Here is a 23,938-nt window from a genome sequence, read left to right as displayed (position 1 = left end):
CAGAAGGAAAGAAATCATAAAGATCAGAGCAGAAATAAATGAAACAGAAATGAAAGAAATAGCAAAGATCAATAAAACTAAAAGCTGGTTCCTTGAGAAGATAAACAAAATTGATAAACCATTAGCCAGACTCATCAAGAAAAAAAGGTGAGAAGACTAAAATCAATAGAATTAGAAATGAAAAAGGAGAAGTAGCAACTGACACTGCAGAAATACAAAGGATCATGAGAGATTACTACAAGCAACTATAGGTTAATAAAATGGACAACCTGGAAGAAATTGACAAATTCTTAGAAAAGCACAACCTTCCTAGACTGAACCAGGAAGAAATAGAAAATATACACAGACCTATCACAAGAACTGAAATTGAGACTGTGATTTAAAATCCTCCAACAAACAAAAGCCCAGGACAAGAGAGCGTCAGAGGCGAATTTTACCAAACATTTAAAGAGCACTCAAACTCTTCCAAAATAGAGCAGAGGGAGGAACACTCCCAAACTCATTCTACAAGTCCACCATTACCCTGATACCAAAACCAGACAAAGATGTCACAAAGAAAGAAAACTACAGGCCAATATCACTGATGAACACAGATGCAAAAATCCTCAACAAAATACTAGCAAACAATCCAACAGCATATTAAAAGGATCATACACTATGACCAAGTGGGGTTTAACCAGGGAATGCAAGGATTCTTCAATATACGCAAATCAGTCAATGTGATAAACCATATTAACAAATTGAAGGAGAAAAAGCATATGATCTCTCAATAGATGTAGAAAAAGCTTTTGACAAAATTTAACACCCATTTATGATAAAAACCCTCCAGAAAGTTGGCATAGAGGGAACTTACTCAACATAATAAAGGCCATATAAGACAAACCCACAGCCAACATCATCCTCTATGGTGAAAAACTGAAACCATTTCCAGTAAAATCCGGAACAAGACAAGGTTGTCCACTCTCACCACTATTATTCAACATATTTTTGGAAGTTTTAGCCACAGCAATCAGAGAAGAAAAAGAAATAAAAGGAATCCAAATCGGAAGAGAAGAAGTAAAGCTGGCACTGTTTGCAGAGGACATGATACTATACATAGAGAATCTTAAAGATGCTACCAGAAAACTCCTAGAGCTAATCAATGAATTTGGTAATGTAGCAGGATACAAAATTAATGCACAGAAATCTCTTGCACTCCTATACACTAATGATGAAAAATCTGAAAGTGAAATTTAGGAAACACTCACATTTACCATTTCAAGAAAAAGAATAAAATACCTAGGAACAAACCTACATAAGGAGACAAAAGGCCTGTATGCAGAAAAATATAAGACACTGATGAAAGAAGTTAAAGATGATACAAACAGATGGAGAGATATACCATGTTCTTGGATTGGAAGAATCAACATTGTGAAAATGACTAAACTACCCAAGGCAATCTACAGATTCAATGCAATCCCTATCAAACTACCAATGGCATTTTTCACAGAACTGGAACAAAAAATTTCACAATTTGTATCGAAACACAAAAGACCCCAAATAGCCAAAGCAATCTTGAGAAAGAAAAATGGAGCTGGAGGAATCACACTCCCAGAATTCAGACTATACTACAAACCTACAGTAATGAAGACAGTATGGTACTGGCACAAAAACAGAAATATAGATCAATGGAACAGGATAGAAAGCCCAGAGATAAACCCACGCACATATGGTCACCTTATCTTTGATAAAGGAGGCAAGAACATACAATGGAGAAAAGACAGCCTCTTCAATAAGTGGTGCTGGGAAAACTGGACAGCTACATATAAAAGAATGAAATTAGAACACTCCCTAATACCGTATACAAAAATAAACTCAAAATGGATTAAAGACCTAAATGGAAGACCAGACACTATAAAACTCTTAGAGGAAACATATGCAGAACACTCTATGACATAAATCACAGCAAGATCCTTTTTGACTTACCTCCTAGAGAAATGGAAATAAAAAGAAAAATAAACAAATGGGACCTAATGAAACTTAAAACCTTTTGCACAGGAAAGGAAACCATAAACAAGACGAAAAGACAACCCTCAGAATGGGAGAAAATATTTGCAAATGAAGCAACTGACAAAGGATTAGTCTCCAAAATTTACAAGCAGCTCATACAGCTCAATATCAAACAACCTAATCCAAAAATGGGCAGAAGACCTAAATAGACATTTCTGCAAAGATATACAGATGGCCAACAAACACATGAAAGGATGCTCAACATCACTAATCATTAGAGAAATGCAAATCAAAACGACAATGAGATATCATCTCACACCAGTCAGAATGGCCATCATCAAAAAATCTACAGACAATAAATGCTGGAGAGGGTGTGGAGAAAAGGGAACCCTCTTGCACTGTTGGTGGGAATGTAAATTGATACAGCCCTTATGGAGAACAGTATGGAGGTTCCTTAAAAAACTAAAAATAGAACTGCCATACGACCCAGCAATCCCACTACTGGGCATATACCCTGAGAAAACCATAATTCAAAAAGTCATGTACCACAATGTTTATTGCAGCATTATTTACAATAGCCAGGACATGGAAGCAACCTAAGTGTCCATCAACAGATGAATGGATAAAGATGTGGCACATATATACAATGGAATATTACTCAGCCATAAAAAGAAACACAATTGAGTTATCTGTAGTGAGGTGGATGGACCCAGAGTCTGTCATAGAGAGTGAAGTCAGTCAGAAAGTGAAAAACAAATACCCTATGGTAACACATATTTATGGAATCTATAAAAAAAAAAAAAGTGGTTCTGAAGAACCTAGGGGCAGGACAGGAATAACGACAGAGACATAGAGAATGGACTTGAGGACATGGGGAGTTGGAAGGGTAAGCTGGGACGAAGTGAGAGAGTGGCATGGAGTTATAAATGCTACCAAATGTGAAACGGATAGCTAGTGGAAAGCAGCCACATAGCACAGGGAGATCAGCTTGGTGCTTTGTGACTACCTAGAGGGGAGGGGTAGGGAGGGTGAGAGGGAGATGCAAGAGGGAGGAGATATGGGGATATATGTATATGTATAGCTGATACACTTTGTTATAAAGCAGAAACTAACACACCATTGTAAAGCAGTTATACTCCAATAAAGATGTTATTGTATGGAAATATGTATGGAAATATGTTAATATAAATGTTTCAGACATTACATGAAATTTCTAAAAATCTTATATTTGTATTTGTATGGAAATATGTATGGAAATATGTTAATATAAATGTTTCAGACATTACATGAAAAAAATAAAAAAAATAAAAAAAAAATAAAGATGTTAAAAAAAAAAGAAAGAAAGAAATTATAGCTGGAAACCTCCCAAATTTTGGTAGGAATATGGACATACAGATACATAAAGCTTAAAGGACCTCAAGCAAGATCAACCAAAGGAAGATTACAGCCAAAAGTATTATAATGAAATGAAATCAAAAGTCAAAGACAAAAAGAGAATACTGAAAGAAGCAAGAGAATACGTGCAACACTGCAGCTAAGGAAGCAGTGGGATGATATACTCAAAGAACTTAAAGAAAAAAACAGCCAAACCAAAATGGTATATCCATCAAAGCTGTCCTTAAGAAAAAAATGAAAGCTAATATTTTCCCAAACAGAAGTGGAGGATTTTCATCACCAATACACATACCTTATATGAAATGCTAAAGGGAGTTCTTCAAATTGAAATTTTAAAAGGCAAAGTAAAAACATGTAAATGTAGGAATGTATAAAACACACTGGTAAAAGAAAGTACACAAATTCATAAGAGCATAACACTGTAATGGTGGTACATAAGTCAGTTTGAAATCCACTGTAAAAGTTAAGAGACAAAAATATTAAAAATGATTATATGTAAAATAGTCTGTTAACGGATACATATTACCAAAAAATGTACAGAATGTTATCAATAGCTCAAAATGTGTTGGGGGGGGAAAAAAGGGGTAGAGTTATTGGCTTCAATTGAAGCTAAGCTGTTATCAGCTTAAAAGAGACTTTTTAAGATGCCTCATATAAACCTCACAGTAAAAACAAACAAACAAAAAAACCTCAAGAAGCCAAACTAATGTTAAAGAAAAGGAATCAAAGCATACTTCAAAAAATCAACAAACCTACAAGGAAGACAGCAAGAAAGGAACAAAGAAAATACAAAACAATGAGAAAACAATTAACAAAATGGCAATAATTACTTCTTCTCTATCAATAATTACTTTAAATGTAGGTGGATTAGATTTTCCAACCTAACTACACATCATTGCTAATGGATAAAAAAACAGGATTCAACAATATGCTGCCTACAAAAGACTTTCCTTATTTTTAACAACACATATAGGCTGAAGTGAAGGGACAGAAAAACATACTCCATGTGAATGGTAACCAAAAGAGAGCAGGAATCACTATACTTACATGGAACAATATACACTTTCACTCACAATCGGTCACAAGAGACAAAGAAGATCACTAATTAATGATAAAGGGATTAATTAATCAAGGGGTTATAAGAACTGTACATATTTAAGCACCCAACATTGGAGCACCTAATATATAAAGCAAATACTAAAAGAACTGTAGGGAAAAATAAACAGCATTATATTAATGGTACAGGACTTCAATATTCTACTTTAATCAATAGATAATCAAGATAGAAAATCGGTAAGAAAGTAGTTGACATCAAATAAAGTTCACAGACATACACAGAACATTTAAACCCACAGCAGCAGAACACATATTCTTCTAAAGCATAGAAGAAACAATGTCCAGGATATATTATATGTTGGGCCACAAAACAAGTTTTAAGAAATTTAAGAAGACTGAAATCTTAACAAGTCTCTTTTCCAACCACAATGGTATGAAATGAGAAATAACAAAAGGAAAATTGGAAAATTCACATTAAAATTTAAAATATTTTTTAATCCTATTACCATCTAAATAGATGCAGAAAAAGCATTTGACAAAGTTCAACATCCTTGCAAGGTAAGAACTCTCAAAACATTAGATACAGAAGAACATACCTCAACATGATAAAGGCCATATATGACAAGCTCACAGCTAACAACACATTCAACAAAGAAAAACTGAAATATTGTCTTCTAAAATAAGAAAAAAGACAAAGGTGTGTACTCTTACCACTTCTATTCAGAAGTCCTAGCCAGAGTCATTAGCCAGAATTCAGAAGTCCTAGCCAGAGCAATTAGACAAGAATAGTAAATAAAAGGTATGCCATAGAGAAAGGAAAAAGTTGTCTTTGTTTGCAGATAACATGATCTTGTATATAGAAAACCTTAAAGACTCCACCAAAACAATATCAGAAATGATAAACAAGTGCAGTAAAGATGAATGATACAAAATCAATATACAAAAGTCTGTTGAGATTTTACTCACTAACAAGAAACTATACAAAAAAGAAATTTAAGAAAACAATATCATTTAGAATAGTATCAAAAAGAATAGAGGGGCCAAGATGGTAGAGTGGGGAGACCCTGAGGATACATCCTTGCAAAAGCCCACCAAAATTATAACTATATATAAAGCAACTATCTATGAGAACTACCTAAAGACTAACAGAAAAGATCTGCCACAACTAAAGATATAAAGAAGAAACCACAGTGAGACAGGTAGGAGGGACAGAGACTTGGTATAGTCAAGACACACAACCACAGGGAGGCAACCCACAAATGAGAAAATAATCACAAGTGCAGAGGATCTCTCAAAGAGGCAAAGGGTCTAAGCCCCACGTTGGGCTCCCAAGTCTGGGGGTCCTGCACTTAGAATATGATCCCCCAGAATGTCTCATTTAAGGCCAGTGAGGCTTGTGTATGGGAGAGCTAGAGGGCTATAGAAAACAGAGACTTCACTCTTAAATGGCACACACAAAGTCTCTCATGCTCCAAGGCCCAGTGCAGAGGCAGAAATTTGAAAGGAACCTGGTCAGACCCACTTGCTGATCTTGCAGAATCTCCCAAAGAGGAAGGAAGCAACTGGGACTCCCTCTGGGAACTGAGACACTGGCAGGAGCCATATTTGGAAGCATATTGTACCACAAATACATTGGTACTGGCAAGCACCATTTTGGACTCCTCCCTCTAACCTATTATCCCTGGGGGCTTATGCCCAACATCAAACCAGCACCAGTCCATGGGCCATGGAGTCCTCAAGAGAGCTGCACTGAGACACTACCCCACCCACCAGCCCACCAGTCTAGGGACCCCTGGGGACAAACAGTCAGCTGCCTCAGGATGCCACTCCACCAACCAGTAGGCTGGCGCTAGTCCCAAGACCCCTAAGCTGAGCAGCCACTGACACCAGGAACCAGGCCTGGCTACCAGTAGGTCAGCACCAGCCCTGTAAGATCCCAGGCCATACAGCTAGCATTGCCAGAACCTAGCACAGTCCATCACAAGCCAGCAGCCACTAGACAAGGCAGGGCCTAGCAGCCAACTGTGCCAGGGGTCAGCCTTTCCTGACAGAGTACCCACAGCAGTCAGCTGCATGAGAAGGGTCCACTTAGTCCACACAGGGGGCTGCCCTAGAGCATATATCTCAAGTGACCACATGGGAGTGTGCTGCTGGGCCCCACAGGAAGTCCCCTACGTGAGGCCACTATAAGATTGGGAATGTAACCAACCCACCTAATGTACAAAAATAAACAGAGATAATAAGACAAATTGAGGAGACACAGTAATGTGTTCCAAAGAAAGGAACAAGACAAAACCTCAGAAGAACAAAAAAAAGCAAAGTGCTTATCTCAAGCAATCTACACAATAAAGAGTGCAAGGTAATGGTCATAAAGATGTTAAACCAACACTGAAGGAGAATGGATGAACACAGTTAGAGATTTAATAAAGAGTTAAAAAAAATATGAAGAACTGAAGAATAAAATAACTGAAATAAAAAATACAATGCAAGGAATCAACAGTAAATTAGATAATACAGAAGAACAAACCAGTGAACTGGAAGACAGTAATAGCACCCAAAATGAACAGGAAAAAAAGAAAAAAGAATTCTCAAAAATTGAGTATAATAGACATCTGGGACAAATAAAGCATACTAACATTTGCATTATAGGGGTCCCAGAGTGGAAAGAGAGAGAGAAAAAGGCAGGGAATTTATTTGAAGAAATAATAGGTGAAAATTTCCCTAACTTGGAAAAGGAAACCTAAATCCAGATCCAGGAAACACAGAGAGTCCCAAAAAAGATGAACTTAAAGAGGACCACACCAAGACGTATCATAATTAAAATGGGAAAAGTTAAAGAGACATCACTAAAAGAAGCAAGAGAAAAGCAACTAGTTATTACAAGAGAATTAGTATAAGACCATAAGCTGATGTTTTTAGCAGAAACTTTGCAAGCCAGAAGGGAGTGATGATATATTCAAAGTGCTGAAATGAAAAAACCTACAACAAAGAATACTGTACCTGGCAAGGCTATAATTCAGATTTGAAGGAGAAATGAAGAGTTTCATAGATAAGCAAGAGCTAAAAGACTTCAGGACCATTAAAATTGCTTTAGGAGAAACAGTAAAGGGACTTCTTTAAGCAGGAAAGAAAAGACCACAATTAGAAACATGAAAATTATTAAAGAAAAACTCTCATTAATAAAGGCATACATACAGTAAATTCAGTAGATCAATCACTTAAAAAGCTCATAGGAAGATTAAGAGACAAAAGTAGTAAATATCATCTATATCCACAATAAGTAGTGAATGGATACACAAAACAAAAAGATATAAAATATGATGCCTAAACATTAAATGTGGAGGAGAGGAAAAATGCAGGGTTATTAGAATGCATTCAAACGTGAGAGATGTTCAACTTAAAATAATCGTGTCTGTGTGTGTGTGTGTGTGTGTGTGTGTGTGTGTGTGTGTAGTCACATATGAATCTCATGGAAACTACAAACCAAAAACCTATGATAGACACACAGGCAAAAAAATATAAAGGAATCCAAACATAACACTAACGCTAGTCATCAAATCACAGGGAATAGAGCAAAAGAAGGAAGAAACAACAACAATAAAAAACTATAAAAACAACCAGAAAACCAAAAAAAACGCAGTGAATACAAACCTACCACTAATTACCATAAATGTAAATGAACTAAACTTACCAATAAAAAAACACAGAGTGAATTAATGGATTAAAAAAAAAGCAAGGTGCATATATATGGCACCTACAAGAGGCTAACTTCAGATCTAAAGACACATACAGAATGAAAAGGAGAGAATGGAACAAATATTCTCTGCAAATGGAAACGAAAACTGGGGTAGCAACACAAATCAGACAAGACAGACTGTAAAATAAAGATGGTAACAAAAAACAAAGAACATTATATAATGACAAAGGGGTCAATCTAGCAAGATTTTAAAATTCTCAATACATATGCACGCAACGTAGGAGCATATAAATACATAAAGCAAATATTAAACAATAATAATAATAGGGGACATGAACACTCCACTTACATCAACGGACAGATCATCAAGACAAAATCAATAAGGAACCACTTAGCTTAAACAACACATTAGATCAGTTGCACTTCATAGATATATTTAGAACATTCCATCCAAAAGGAGAATACACATTCTTTTCAATTGCACATGAAACATTCTCTAAGATAAATCACATGCTAGGCCACAAAACAAGTCTCAATAAATTTAAGAAGACTGAAATCATGTCAAGAATCCTTTCTGGGGGCTTCCCTGGTGGCGCAGTGGTTGAGAATCTGCCTGCCAATGCAGGGGACACGGGTTCAAGCCTTGGTCTGGGAAGATCCCACATGCCGCGGAGCAACTGGGCCCGTAAGCCACAACTACTGAGCCTGCACGTCTGGAGCCTGTGCTCTGCAACAAGAGAGGCCGCGATAGTGAGAGGCCCATGCACCGCAATAAAGAGTGGCCCCCGCTCGCCGCAACTAGAGACAGCCCTCGCACAGAAATGAAGACCCAACACAGCCAAAAATAAATAAATAAATTTATAAAAAAAAAAAAGAATCTTTTCTGATAACAATGGTATGAGACTAGAAATCAAGTACAAGAAAATAAAATGCAAAAGAACACAAACACCTAAAGACTAAACCATATGCTACTAAAAATTCAATGGATCACTGAAGAAATGAGGAAAGAAATTAAAAAATGCCTAGAAACAAATGGAAACAAAACCAAAACAATCGAAAATCCACTGGATGCAGTAAAAGCAGTTCTAAGAGGGAAGTTTATAGCAATGAAAGCCTATCTCATGAAATAAGAAAAATTTCAAATAAGCAACCTAACCTTACACCTAAAGAAACCAGAAAAAGATGAATAAATAAAACCCAAAGTAAGCAGAAGGAAAGAAATAATAAAGATTAGAGCAGAAATAAATAAAATAGACACTAAAAAACAATCAATAAAACTTAAGAGTTGCTCCTTTGAAAAGACAAAATGAATACACCATCAGCCAGATTCATTAGAATAAAAGGTGAGAAGGCAAAAATAAATAAAATCAGAAATGAAAGAGGAAATCTTACAACCAACACCACAGAAATTAAAAGGATCATAAGAGACTACTACAAAAACTTACACAGCAATAAAATGAACAACTTGCAAGAAATGGACAGATTCCTAGAAATGTACAATCTCCCAAGAGTGAATCAAGAATAAATAGAAGTATGAACAGACTGATTACAAATAAAGAAACTGAATCAATAATTTAAAGAAAGCCCCCTACAAACAAAAGTGCAGAACCAGATGGCTTCACAGATAAACTCTAACAAACATTTTAAAAGAATTAACACCTATCCTTCTCTAACTAGTCAAAAAAATTGAAAAGGAAGAAACACTTCCGAAATCATTCTATGAGGACAGCATAACCCTGATACCGAAACAAGACAAAGACACAAAAAAGACCCCACAAAATTACAGGCTAATTTCACTGATGAACACAGATCCAAAAATATTCATCAAAATATTAGCAAACTGAATTCAATAATATATTAAAACAATCATACTCCATCATCAAGTTATATTTACCCCAGGGATGCAAGGATACCTCAACATTTGCAAATTACTCAGCGTGATATACCACATTAACAAACTGAAGAATAAAAATCATATATGATTCGGAGAGGAGATCAAGATGGTGGAATAAAAGGATGTAGAGCTCACCTCCTCCCATAAATACATCAAAAATACATTGACATGTGGAACAATTCTCACAGAATATCTGCTGAACTCTGGCAAAAGACCTTCTGTAATCAGAACTACAAGAAAGATGACCATGTAACGTAACAGTGTAGGAGGAAAGGGAAAAAAGGAACGTGTATCTCTGGAAGGAAGCTGTAAAACGGGAAAGGTTTCCTCACCTGGGGCACCCCCTTCACCAGCTGGGAGATCAGCAGGAACAGAAAGAGCATGGCATAGGCTCAGAGAAGAGTGTAGCAGCCAACTGGCAGCAGGCAGAACATAGACAGACCATGACAGGTGGTCCTGGCCACCTCCCTGCACTCCCCAAAAGAGATGTGCACACACCAGCAGGTGTGTGCGATGCCTGGGTGTTGAATATCCAGATTTAACAGAGAGACCCAGGAAGAGGACTGGGGTAGGCTGCGCAGAGATACCCTAAAGGGGCTGGAGTGTGGTCTGAGCCGCAACCACGTGTGTGCACGGGATGAAGCCGAAGTTTGATAATAGAAGCTCCATTGTTAACACACATGAAGGGAGGGGTGGGGGCCCACCAGGGCAGCATCATTCTCACTTTATTTTTTATTTTTTATTGTAATATACTTGACTTACAATGTTGTGTTAGTTTCAGGTGTACAGCAAAGTGATTTAGTTATACATATATGTGTATCTATTCTTTTCCGGATTCTTTTACCTTATAGGTTATTACACAGTATTGACTAGATTTCCCTGTGCTATACAGTAGGTCCTTATTACCTATTTTATATATAGTAGTGTGTATATGTTAATCTCAACCACCTAATTTCTTCCTCCTGCCCCCCACCTTCCCCCTCTGGTAGCCATAACTTTGTTTTTTAAGCCTGTGAGTCTTTTTCTGTTTTGTAAATAAGTTCATTTGAATAGTTTTTTAGATTCCACATACAAATGATATCATATGATATTTGCCTTTCTCTGTCTGACTTCATAATCTCTAGGTCCATCCATGTTGCTGCAAATAGCATTATTTCATTATTTTTTTATGGCTGAGTAATATTCCATATGTACCACATCTTCTCTATCCACACCTCTGTAGATGAACATTCAGGTTGCTACTATGTCTTGGCTACTGTAAATAGTGCTGCAATGAACAGTGGGGTATATGAACCTTTTCAAAGTATGGTTTTCTCCGGATATATGCCCAGGAGTGGGATTGCTGGGTCATATGGTAAGTCTATTTTAAGTTTTTTTAGGAACCTCCATACTGTTCTCCACAATGGCTGTATCAATGTACATTCCCACCAACAACGTAGGAGGGTTCCCTTTTCTCCACACCCTCTCTAGCATTTGTTGTTTGTAGACTTTTTGATGATGGTCTTTCTAACCAGTGTGAGGTGATATCTCCTTGTAGATTTGATTTGCATTTCTCTAATAATTAGTGATGTTAAGCATCTTTTCATCTGCTTTTCGGCCATCTGTATGTCTTCTTTAGAGAAATGTCTATTTAGATCTTCTGCCCATTTTATCATGGGGTTGTTTTTTTTTGATATTGAGCTGCATGAACTGTTTGTATATTTTGGAAATTAATCCTATGTTGGTTGCATCATTTGCAAATATTTTCTCCCATTCTGTGGGTTGTCTTTTCATTTTGCTTATGGTTTATTTGCTATGCAAAAGCCTTTAAGTTTAATTAGGTCCCATTTGTTTATTTTTGTTATTTTCATTACTCTAGGAGGTGAATCCAAAAAGATATTGCTGTGATTTATGTCAAAGAGTATTCTGCCTATGTTTTCCTCTAAGGGTTTTATAGTATCCAGTCTTACATTTAGGTCTTTTATCCATTTTGAGTTTATTTTTGTGCATGGTATTAAAGAATATTCTAATTTTATTTTTTTTACATGTAGCTGTCCAGTTTTCCCAGCACCATTTATTGAAGAGACTGTCTTTCCTCCATTGCATAATATTGCCGCCTTTGTCGTAGATTAATTGGCCATAGGTGTGTGGGTTTATTTCTGGGATTTCTATCCTGTTCCACTGATCTATAAGTCTGGCTTTGTGCCAGTACCATACTGATTCGATTACTGTAGCTTTATAGTATAGTCTAAAGTCAGGGGGCCTCATTCCTCCAGCTCCACTTTTCTTTCTCAAGATTGTTTTGGCTATTCAGGGTCTTTTGTGTTTCCATACAAATTTTAAGATTTTTTGTTCTAGATCTGCAAAAAATGCCATAGGTAATTTGATAGGGATTGCATTGAATATGTAGACTACCTTGGATAGTATAGTCATTTGGATAATATTGATTCTTCTAATCCAAGAACATGGTATATCTTTCCAGCTGTTTGTGTCATCTTCTATTTCTTTCATCAGCATATTATAGTTTTTGGAATACAGGTCTTTTGCCTCCTTACATAGGTTTATTCCTAGGTATTTTATTCTTTGATTCTGATGCGATGGTAAATGGCATTGTTTCCTTAATTTCTCTTTCTGATATTTCATTGTTAACGTATAGAAATGCAACAGATTTATGTATGTTAATTTTAGATCCTGCAACTTTACCGAATTCACTGATGAGCTCTAGTAGTTTTCTGGTAGCATCTTTAAGATTCTGTATGTATAGTAACATGTCATCTGCAAATAGTGACAGTTTTACTTCTTTTCCAGTTTGGATTCTTTTATTTCTTTTTCTTCTCTGATTGCTGTGGCTAAGACTTCCAAAACTATGTTGAATAAAAGTGGTGAGAGCAGACATCCTTGTCTTGTTCCTGATCTTAGAAGAAATGCTTTCCGTTTTTCACCATTGAGTACGATGTTAGCTGTGGGTTTGTCATATATGCCCTTTATTATGTTGCGGTAGGTTCCCTCTATCTCCACTTTCTGGAAAGTTTTTATCATAAATGGGTGATGAATTTTGTCAAAAGCTTTTTCTGCATCTATTGAGATGATCACATGGGTTTTATTCTTCAATTTGTTAATGTGCTATATCACATTGATAGATATGTGGATATTGAGAAATCCTGGCATCCCTGGGATAAGTCCCACTTGATCACGCTGTATGAGCCTTTTAATGTATTGTTGGACTTGGACTGCTAGTATTTTGTTCAGGATTTTTGCATCTATGTTCATCAATGATATTGGCCCGTAATTTTCTCTTCTTTTTGGTGCTATTTTTTTCTGGTTTTGGTATCAGGGTGATGGTGGACTCATAGAATGAGCTTGGAAGTGTTCCTTCCTCTGCAATTTTCTGAAACAGTTTCAGAAGGATAGATGTTAACTCTTCTCTCAATGATTGATAGAATTCTCCTCTGAAGCCATCTGGTCCTGGACTTTTGTTTGTCAGGAGTTTTTTAATCACAGTTTCAATTTCATTGTTTGGTTGGTCTGTTCTTGTTTTCTATTTCTTCCTGGTTCAGTTTTGGGAGACTGTACCTTTCTAAGAGTTTGTCTATTTCTTCTAGGTTGTCCGTTTTGTTGGCATACAGTTGACTGTAGTAGTCTCTTATGATCCTTTGTATTTCAGTGGTGGCAGTTTAACTTCTCCTTTTTTCATTTCTAATTTATTGATTTCATTTCTTATTTATTGATTTCAGCCCTCTCCCTTTTTTTCCTGATGAGTCTGGCTAAAGGTTTATCAATTTTATTTACCTTTTGAAAGAACTGGCTTTTAGTTTCATTGATCTTTTCTATTGTTTCCTTCATTTCTATTTCATTTATTTATGCTCTGATCTTTATGATTTCTTTCCTTCTGCTAACTTTGAGTTTTGTTTGTTCTTCTATCTGTAGTTGCTTTAGATTTAAGATCAGGTTGTTTATTTGGGATTTGTCTTGTTTTATGAGGTTAAGACAGTATTGCTATGAACTTACCTCTTAGAACTGCTTTTGCTGCATCCCATAGGTTTTGGATTGTCTTGTTTACAATTTCATTTGTCTCTAGGTATTTTTTGATTTCCTCTTTGAGTTTTCCAGTGATCCATTGGCTACTCAGTAGCATATTGTTTAGGCTTCACGTGTTTGTGTTTTTTACAGGTTTTTTTTTCTTGTAGTTGATTTCTAATCTCATAGCATTATGGTCAGAGAACATGCTTGATATGATTTCAATTTTCTTAAATTTCACAAGGCTTGCTTTATGGCCCAGCACATGGTCTATTCTGGAGAATTTTCCATGTGTACTTAAAAAGAATGTGTATTCTGCTGCTTTCAGATGGAATGCTCTATAAATATCAATTAAGTCCATCTAATGTGTCACTTAAGACCTGTTTCCCTATTGATTTTCTGTCTGGATGATCTGTCTATTGATGAAAGTGTGGTGTTGAAGTCCCCTACTACTATTGTGTTACTGTCAATTTCTTCTTTTATGGCTGTTAGCATTTGCCTCACGTACTGAGGTGCTCCTATATCTCTCTCCTCCTGTTGGGCCATTAGTATAAGTAGTTGAACTGGGTTTGGGTTCTATTGTTGCTATGATTACCTTCAGTGCTTCACAGATTTCAAATTTTTCTAATGATAGCATGGGCCTATATGTGATTACTGGGGTCCTAGCAGGTTTTTCAAAAAGTTTCTGCATCATCCACATTTTTCAGCTATACCTACATGCCTACAATACAGAATTGATCTCTCTTTCCCTACATTATTGCCCATCACCTAGTGGTAGATTGCTGCCACTTGTTACTTAGTTCCTACTGGACTATTAGTGGAGATCAAAGGACTTACTCTGCTGTCCTGGCCAGCTTCAGTTTTAGACTGGTCATGTGTCCTGATGCTAAGGGATGGAGCTTGCTCAACATCCTTGCCCTTCCTTCCAGTGGCAGCCAAACTCTGCCTTGTATATGTGGTGGGTCTAGTGCAGAAATTTTCTGCTCTCTCCCAGTATTAGAAGACCTCTAATGGTACTGGTATAAGATCCTGAGCCCAGGACTATTTTCTCTCCTTCTCCCAAGGGTTGAAAGGCTTTTTTTCTTTTACCTTCTCCACGGTTTTAACAATGGGTCTTTACCTGTGTTCTGCAGAAAGACAGAGTTTGCTGCCCATCCCCCAGTGTCACAAAATTTTTGGTCTACATGAGTGAAGGGTCCAAACTAGGGGGGGTGGGTCTTCATGCCTTTCTCAAAGCAGTGGCGGATCCCATCCTCTATGCCTGTAACATCATTGATGGCTTTCTCTGATCTCTTACCCAGCTCCCAGTCTTTCTCATGAGCACTCAGTGGAGGTCCATGGAAAAGGACATATGAGTGAGTTAAATTCCTCCTGGATCTTAGCTCCAACTAAGATGTTACCGATCCATTAAGTCTTTAGTTGATTTCCTCTTTCTCACCTGTGTGATAGCTATGCCTTTCTTCTTTGCTCTGCCACAAATGAGGGAGTCAGGGAATCCTGTCACTCTCTCCTGAGAGGGGCTACTCTCAACTTGGATTTCCAGGTATTTGGTCACTCCATAACTTCAGCTCTCTAATGGGTTCCAGAAAAGTTTTCATTTTGTAGTTTATCTGTTTTGTTTGGGAAGAAGCGATACTCTTTCCAGCTTTCTATACTGTAGACATAAGTAGAAGTATCTCATAGCAATTAGCTTTAAAAAAAAAAAAGTGCTGTGCATGTATTCACAAGGAAGAAAGACTGAAAAAAAAAGAAAAAAGAAAGAAATTCTCATATAGAAAGAGTGGTTATTAATGTGGTAGACTTTTGGGTCATTTACATTTTACTTCTATGTGCTATTCCATATCTCTCAAGTCCTTTACAGAGATCTAATTTTATGACTTAAAAAAAAGATCTGTATGTGCATATACATATGTATATTCTATTTTTTAAGTCAAGTGCAAATGATAGAACATTATTTTACCATAGAAATGCCATTTATTTGCTGTTTTTAAAATAAACTTTCAAATAAATTTTGTATCCTCAGAATTCATACAATTACATATGTATTCAATATCTGTAATCTTTCTCAGTATCCTCTGTTCAATGTAAAAGACAAAATTCTTGCTAGGAAAAAAAATTAAAGTTTGATTTAAGAGAATAATTATGCTTAAAGCTTCATAAGAATCTCTCTTTTTCTTATACATTTATTTATTTATTTTTGGCTGCGTTGGGTCTTTGTTGCTGTGCACGGGCTTTCTCTGTGGCGAGCGGGGGCTATTCTTCGTTGCGGTGCGTGGGCTTCTCTTGTTGTGAAGCACGGGTTCTAGGCATGTGGGCTTCAGTAGTTGTGGCATGTGGGCTCAGTAGTTGTGGCTCGCGGGCTCTAGAGCACAGGCTCAGTAGTTGTGGCACATGGGCTTAGCTGCTCCACGGCATGTGGGATCTTCCCGGACCAGGGCTCGAACCCATGCCCCCGGCATTGGCAGGAGGATGCTTAACCACTGCGCCACCAGGGAAGTCCCCATAAGAATCTCAATACAGCAGTTTTTCTTGTTTTGAGAGCCTTGTGTTTAAGAAAACTAACTGTTTTTATTCATATTATGTCTTACACCTCATATTATAATCTCCCCACAATGACAGCTACGATTGCCAAAGTGATTTCTGTCACTCCAGTTTATAATGTAAATGTAGCTCAGGAAATAAGATAAACAGCAATTGAAGAGTAAAAGGCAGCTCTAAACCAACCCCTGCCAAACTGAATATTTCTTTTAAACTGTCAACGTTAAACATATCAAAGGAGTTTTCAGGCAAAAACTTAATATCTTTAAGCAGTAAAAAGACTTCTGAACAATTTACTTAGATTATCCCTTTGCCATATTACCTTTCCTCCAAAAAAGGATAGAAAAAGTCATTATGCAATGAACTTGTAATAATTTACATACAGTAACGTACCAAAAAGTACCTTAGAGACCATTCTCTGGTACTAAGTAATTTGATGGTGGTCATTGAAGGGTAAAAAAGTTTTGGTTTATAATTTCCAAAGATAATCTCATTTCCAAAAGAACATTTCTATGAAATCAATCTCATTTTCAGAGAAAAGAACTAATTAATTACACAAACCCCGTGTTTCATTTTTTTACTTAGTAAGAATGGCTATCAAGCAAGTTACCAAAACTATTTTCCAATTGTCTATTTTCAGAATTGCGTGGCATACCATACATTCCACTCACTTCCTTCTTTCTTTCCTTCTTTCTTTCCTGTTTCTTCCTTCCTTCCTTCCTTCCTTCCTTCCTCCCTTCCTCCCTCCCTCCCTTCCTTCCTTTAAAATTTACTAAGCTGGGTGCAGAGGATATTGTGCTGAACAAAACTTAAAATGTTTCTACCCTTCAAGAGGCCTTTTCTTACATCCTCAATTTGTCTCAGACTTGGTTCTTATTTTATTCCTGTATATTTTCATCCCAGCACTTAATAATAATTGCACAGTTCCTCAGTTACAGTAGGTACTCTTCGAAGACATGGATTTTCAGCATCTTAATGTCCTTACTACCAAGCACCATCTCACAAATAATAGAGTACTCACAATGCATGATGAATAAAACAAATAAATAAACAAAGGAGCTTATAGTCTAGCACACACAGAAACGCATAGATAGATACAATAGAGCAATAAAATCTAAGATGAGCTATAATGACAGTATTCAGAGATTACCGAAGTAGCACAAAGGAGTCAGCAGATCAACTCTATTAGGGGTGGAAGTGGTCAAAAAGCTTCATTCAGCACATGATATTTAAATTGAATCTTGAAGGATGGTTAGAAGTGAGTCATAAGCTTCAGAAGAGAAGAAATAATTTCAAGTAGAGAGAAAGTCATGAGCAAATTAAGAGAGATAAAAAAATAGCATGTTATGATCAGAAAATAGCAAATAGACTGGTATGACTGAAGCATGGGGTGACAGGGAAATTACCCTGAGATATGAATCTGGAAAAGGTACAGGGGACTAGGTCAAGGAATGGGGAAGGAGGCAGATAGATAAATATGTCAGGCTAGAGTATGCCATGAGAACTTTAACCTGTATGCCGTGAGAAATCCCTGCAAAGGTGAGAAGAATAAAGTTAAATGATAAGATTTGATTTTAGAAAACTTACTCTAGGGGACATACAGAATAGAATAAGGAAAATGAAAGGACAGATGGTTGGGAAAGTAAAGTTAGAGGTAAAAGAACAATTAGGAGACTACTTAAATAGTCCAAGACAAATATGACTACAACAAGAATTAAACCAGCCATACTGGGAAGAGAAAACTTTAAAGGAAAAAAAAAAAAAAACTGAAAAAAGAAATCGATGTAATTTTGTCCTCAATTAGATTTAGAGAGGCTCATTTACAAATGAGTACTGCCCTCATTTGTTAAATGGTAATAATTCGTGCTTACCTCAAAGAAATATTATAAATACCTGAGATAATGTGTAAAATACTTCATAATATGACTGCCAAAGAAAAAGGTTTATAAACATGGCAGTAATTATTTTGTTGATGCTGATGCTGATTGGATTTGAATTCTGGCTTCAATACTTACTCCCTGTGTGACCTTCATGAAGTTACTTAATCTCTCTTTGCCTCACATTCCTCCTCTGTAACAATGGAGTATGCTCCCTAGTACCTCATAGATAAGTATTATTTTGAGTTTTATAGATGTAATAACATATTCATGAAGGGTTTATAAAAATTTAGACCAATATCTGAAACTTTATTTTTAAGAAAAATAGTTATTAATAGAAAATAGGAGTTGGAAATGATTCTCGGATTTCCAATATGGGCAAACGGTGATACTGAGAGGAGGAGGCTCCTTTAAAAAGCCAATCATTCTCCCTCAAATTCTTTAAGATGAATTAAGTGTTCTTCTCAGTGTTTTGCAAGCACACTATACATATTACAACACTCACCATGGTATATTTTAACTGTCTATTTTCATGTCTATTATCCTCAGTAAATATTGATGATATCTAAGGGCAAAAAACTGTGTCTGTTAATTCTGCATCCCCAAAAAGCAGGATGCATCTGGTATATAAATAGGCTCAATATACGTTAGTGAAATAATTAAACTTAAAGGAGATATGAATTCCTTTAACAAGTCCAGAGAATATTTGGAAAGAATGGTATTTCCAAAGAATTTTACATGCTACTCCCCTACGGGCCTTAAAATTTCATCAAACAGAATGTAAAAACTAGTATATTATACTACTCTTTTCTAGTGAATTCTCACTAGATAGAAAGTGTTGAAATGCAAATCTGTAAAGAAAATAGCAGAGAATAAAGTAAATAATATAAACAAAAAGAAATTATTCAAGAGTTTCCAACTTTCTTTTTCACCATGACCATATAAATATAGCAGTGCCACACTGTAAAGGGCTAATATTAAGACTTTCAAAATAAGAGCTAAGGGAACATCAAAAGTATTCCAGAATATTTATGCATATGGAGCCATAATCTCACTACCTGTTGTATTTCCATTGTTTCATACTATACCTTAGATGAAGATCTTCTGAAAACTTCAGACAGGCGTAGATAAATTCTTTAATTTGGTTGTAAACTTTTGGCACAAATTCAGAGAATGGAAACTTTTTTGGAAATGGTTGCTGTAAGCAAGAATTAATGAAAGCCAAGTCACAAACCAGCATACATTGAAAATACTTATGAATTAATTAAAATGCAAAAGAAATTTTCTTCCACACTGTGAACTGCCTGCTTAACAACCTCAAATTAAAAAAAAAAAAATTGTGAAAGTTTTCTGATACTAAAAAGAATAAGATTAAATTAAATAAACAGTAATTCAAATGCCCTCCAAAACCTGATAAATAAATTGTGATACATATTCAGCAATAAAAAGTAATGAGTTATTGATACATGTAACAACTTAGATGAATCTCAAAAGCATTATGTTCAGTGAAAGAAGCCAGTCTCAAAAGGTTACATACTATAGGATTCCATTTATTAGGCATTCTAGAAAAGGCAAAAGTGATGGATAGCAACAAGACTGGTGGTTGGCAAAGGCTGGGGGTTAGAGGAGGAACTGATTAAGAAGGTGTAGCATGAGGGAATTTTTTGGAATCATGGAACTGTTCTGTATCATTATTGTAGTAGTACATACATGACTCAATGCACTGTCAAAACCAATACAGTTATGTAGCATGGTAAATTCTACTGTATGTTTTGGGGATAAAATGTCCTAAAAGTATAATAAAAGCAAGTATTTGAAAGTGTAAGCCAAAATGGAACACTTCCAGAAATCCCCCAAACACTTCAGAGGTGACAATACCCCAAAGCCATTTACTGATTCCCCAAACAGGAACTTCTGTTCTTCTAAGCCCTTCTAAGCCCAAAAATCATCCTTTGAAGGTGTTCTAGATTTCTAACCCATTGAGTTAGAAGTTATGCCTTTAATGAGACTGATACAAAGAAAGCTTTAAGGGGATGCCAAATCAGAGAAGTTTATTTTAAAGTGTTCCTTACCTTTTCCAGCTCTGTATCTTGGAATGGGAATTGTCCTACCACCTTTTTATATATCTCTTCACTTGTTACTGGTATAGGACTGTAGTTGTCAGAATCAAGTATGTTTCTATAAAAAAAATAAAAGAAGAAAGGAAGGGAGGAGGGAAAAAGGAAAGAAGGGTTAGTTAATCACTATAGTGATCACAAATAATTTTCAGGTGAGCTCCAAGAGTTGTATATCCACCACAACCCAAAATAAATGTTTCCCAGTCCCTAATCTATTCCTTTTACAATACAGCTATTTGGTCTCAGGTAAGGACATCTTAAAAAAAAAAAAAAAAAAAAGACAGAAGGAAAATTACATTCTAAAACAAATGGAACACAATTATAAACATGACCTCACAGTATTTGAGATTTACAGGTCAGAGAGAAAATTTTAAGGCAACATGTTGAAGCCTTAAGGCAAGTGAGAAGTAAATAATAAAAGAATGTGAGCTCTGGAGAAGGCAAAGAGGTTTTATTTGCTTTTTTAAAAAAATAAGACATTTTTGATTATGTTCTTTAATTCTGTACTAGATCTAACTTTCAAAACTGGCAGATGAGGAAAAGCAAGTTCTATAATAAATCCAAATTATGTTCATTTACTTCATCTACTGCTCTATATTAAGAATGACTTTTTCTTCATCCATAGGTTCCACCTCCTTAACTGGACTGGGGGTTCTCTAAAAGCAAAAACCATACTACCAAAATCAAAAAAGAAATTTACTGAAGGCATCAAATCAGATGCTCTTAAAACCATGGATATATCACGTTACTAATTTTCAAGAGATAATCCTCCTCTAAATAAAACTGTATCATTAATAAACCGGGCTTTTAGAAACACAAATGTTTATATTAATATATAAATGAGTTGCACGACATGATTATCAGAGACATGTTCATAAAATGTGAAGAGTAAGATTAAAGGGACAATGTAATATCTTAAAGCTATAAGAACCTGAAAGTAGAGTAAGCTGATCTGGGGAAGAGGTCTTACAGTAAGCAGAAAGATCACTTTAAGGAGTAAAGGTTCAAAAGGAGAAGAAACAAGTGAGCTGACATGAGTTGTGTGCCAGGAAAACAGAGCAAGGAAACATTTGTAAGTGGAGGTGTAATACAATAATTTTCTTATTGTTGTATGCATGTTGCAGTAACTATTTAAATAATATGCTTCAAATACTGGATTGTAATAGATCTCTTCTCTGGGTATAAGAGAAGAAAGAAGATGAGGAATCACATGAGTGAGTCTTCAAAAAAGTTCCAAAAAAACTAAATTACTCGAAAGGGCTCAAAAGCCACTACCTTACAAGTGAGACACAGACTGGGCATGATCCTCAAAGAGAAAATCAAAGAACAGATTAAGAAGACACAAAGTGATCTGGTTGGTATGAACCAAGGTATATGACACTCATTCATGGAAACAAAAAAGCCAAAATGGGATCTGGGGACTCCTCACATAGTAGGTACTAATATACTGAGACTGGATATCTCGGGAACTTTATTTGGGACACCACTACACCTTACTTGAATTCTTAATCATAACTGGGATCAGAGCTAGAAAAAATAAGCCACATATACTTGTTGCTTATTACATCTGAAAAACTTTATGTATAAAGACGTGTGTACACACATGCATGCACACACGTGCACGCGCACACGCACACACACACACACAAACTATAGACAATTTCTCACCTGAAAATACCTGACCACTTCTTTAGCAAAGTTTCACTATATTGATCTCTGATTTCTAACAGCATGTCAAAAAGCTGATTTACAGGAAAACCATACACCTGAAACAAAATAAGAAAATAGCTTCATTTCATAAGGTGATTTTTTTAAGCAACATGAGAGATTAGGCACGGAAAGATATTTTTGTTCTTTGGCCAACAATTTAAATAAAATCATGATAAGAAAAATCTTTCATTCCCACCTAATATCTAGTGTTCATTCTCAAGAATTAAAAGATATATACCAATATAAGCCAGTCAGAAAAAAATTAAAAGATGGACATTAAAATTAATATACACTGGGTATAAATGTCAGCTAACTTTTCCCTACAACTCCTTCTGTAACTCTTAGCAACCTTCAGGAATAGGGAGAGAAAATGAGAATGCCACCAATCTCACCCACTTCTAATGCTATTCTATTGGATATAATATGTGGTTCATTATTTAAAATAGTAGTTAAGAAACTCCAAAATCACTCAGACATTATATCTGAATTAAGGACATTTTGAAGAACTAAGGTAGTGAGTTCAATTAATTGATTTGCCTGGAGAAAAAAAGGGGGATGAGAACAATTTATGAGAACATAAACGGTCAAGGTGATGACCAGGAAATGCTACAAAGAGATAAAAAGATCTAGCTCTAGGAAAAGAAGAAACACAACTAAAAACTAAAAGTTACTTACTCAAGCTTAGATAGATAATGAAATGATTTAGAGCTGATGAAACACTCATCTAGATAAGTCTGTGTAAACATAAACCACAAACCTGAAGTGTGTCAGCAAAAAGCACAATGAGGTTCTTCAAATCTAACACGAGGTTTGGATCAGAGCAGTAAGACTAAAGGAAATAAAAGACAATGAGGAAAAACACGTTTATGAAAAATAAAAGTAAATTTTGATTTACTCAACTGCTTAATGCTGCACCTGGTACAGGCTCTCTGGAAAACCTTCCTGGTTTAAAGTAACACCAGATTCAGCCAGGGAAGAGTGAGTAAAGACTCCAATAATCCATGATCTACATTTTTAACACTTGGAAATTTAAAAACACACTTCTAAATAACTGTTTGGTTAAAGAAGAAATCAAAATTGATATTGCAGAGTATTTTAAAATGAACAGCAATGAAATAGTTCATATCAAAACCTATGGAATGCAGCTAACGCCATTTTAAAAACAAATTACATCTTTATATGTGAACATTAGAAAACATAAAAGATTTAAAATAAACAAACTAAGCACTCAACTCATGAAGCTAGGCCAAAAAAGCCAAAATAAACCATAAGTAAGTGAGAGAACAAAACTGATAAAATAAAAAGCAGACATTAATGACATAGAGAAGACATGAAAGATTTGATCAATGAAACCAAAAGCTCAAGTTAAACATAAAATCAATAAAATAGACAAATCACAGGTAAGTCCAATTAAACAACAAAGAGAAAACAAAACTATACAAAGAATACAAAAACAAACATAAATACAGAGGAAAATACAAATTACAAATAAAGTCCATGTATAATCTCTTATCAACAAATTTGAAAACTGAAATGACACAGGCAATACCTTCTGTGGGCAAGCTACAAAGATGTATATGGCACTATTTTTCAGTGATTTTGATATTCAAATTCTCTTAATTATAGTTTGATTACTTGCCCTCTACTTAATTGCTCAGTTCCTGAAGGA

The 23,938-nt window shown here is 35.7% G+C and overlaps 1 protein-coding gene across 3 annotated transcripts in view; it reads right to left on the bottom strand.

Annotated features, from left to right (window-relative positions):
* EXOC6B (exocyst complex component 6B) overlaps nucleotides 1-23,938 on the bottom strand; it is a 731,430-nt gene that overhangs the window by 338,655 nt on the left and 368,837 nt on the right. For all 3 annotated transcript variants that reach the window (XM_007175516.2, XM_007175518.2, XM_057558141.1), the window contains exons 12-15: nucleotides 23,027-23,098; nucleotides 22,228-22,325; nucleotides 20,515-20,620; nucleotides 19,531-19,640 (exon numbers count right to left, since the gene is read on the bottom strand). In XM_007175516.2, coding sequence (XP_007175578.1) covers nucleotides 19,531-19,640; nucleotides 20,515-20,620; nucleotides 22,228-22,325; nucleotides 23,027-23,098 — 386 coding nt within the window. The remainder of the gene's footprint in view (nucleotides 1-19,530; nucleotides 19,641-20,514; nucleotides 20,621-22,227; nucleotides 22,326-23,026; nucleotides 23,099-23,938) is intronic.

Source organism: Balaenoptera acutorostrata, chromosome 12 (assembly GCF_949987535.1).
Source record: "Balaenoptera acutorostrata chromosome 12, mBalAcu1.1, whole genome shotgun sequence".
NCBI classification, from domain to species: Eukaryota; Metazoa; Chordata; class Mammalia; order Artiodactyla; family Balaenopteridae; genus Balaenoptera; species Balaenoptera acutorostrata.
This window is presented reverse-complemented; position numbering and strand designations above follow the sequence as displayed.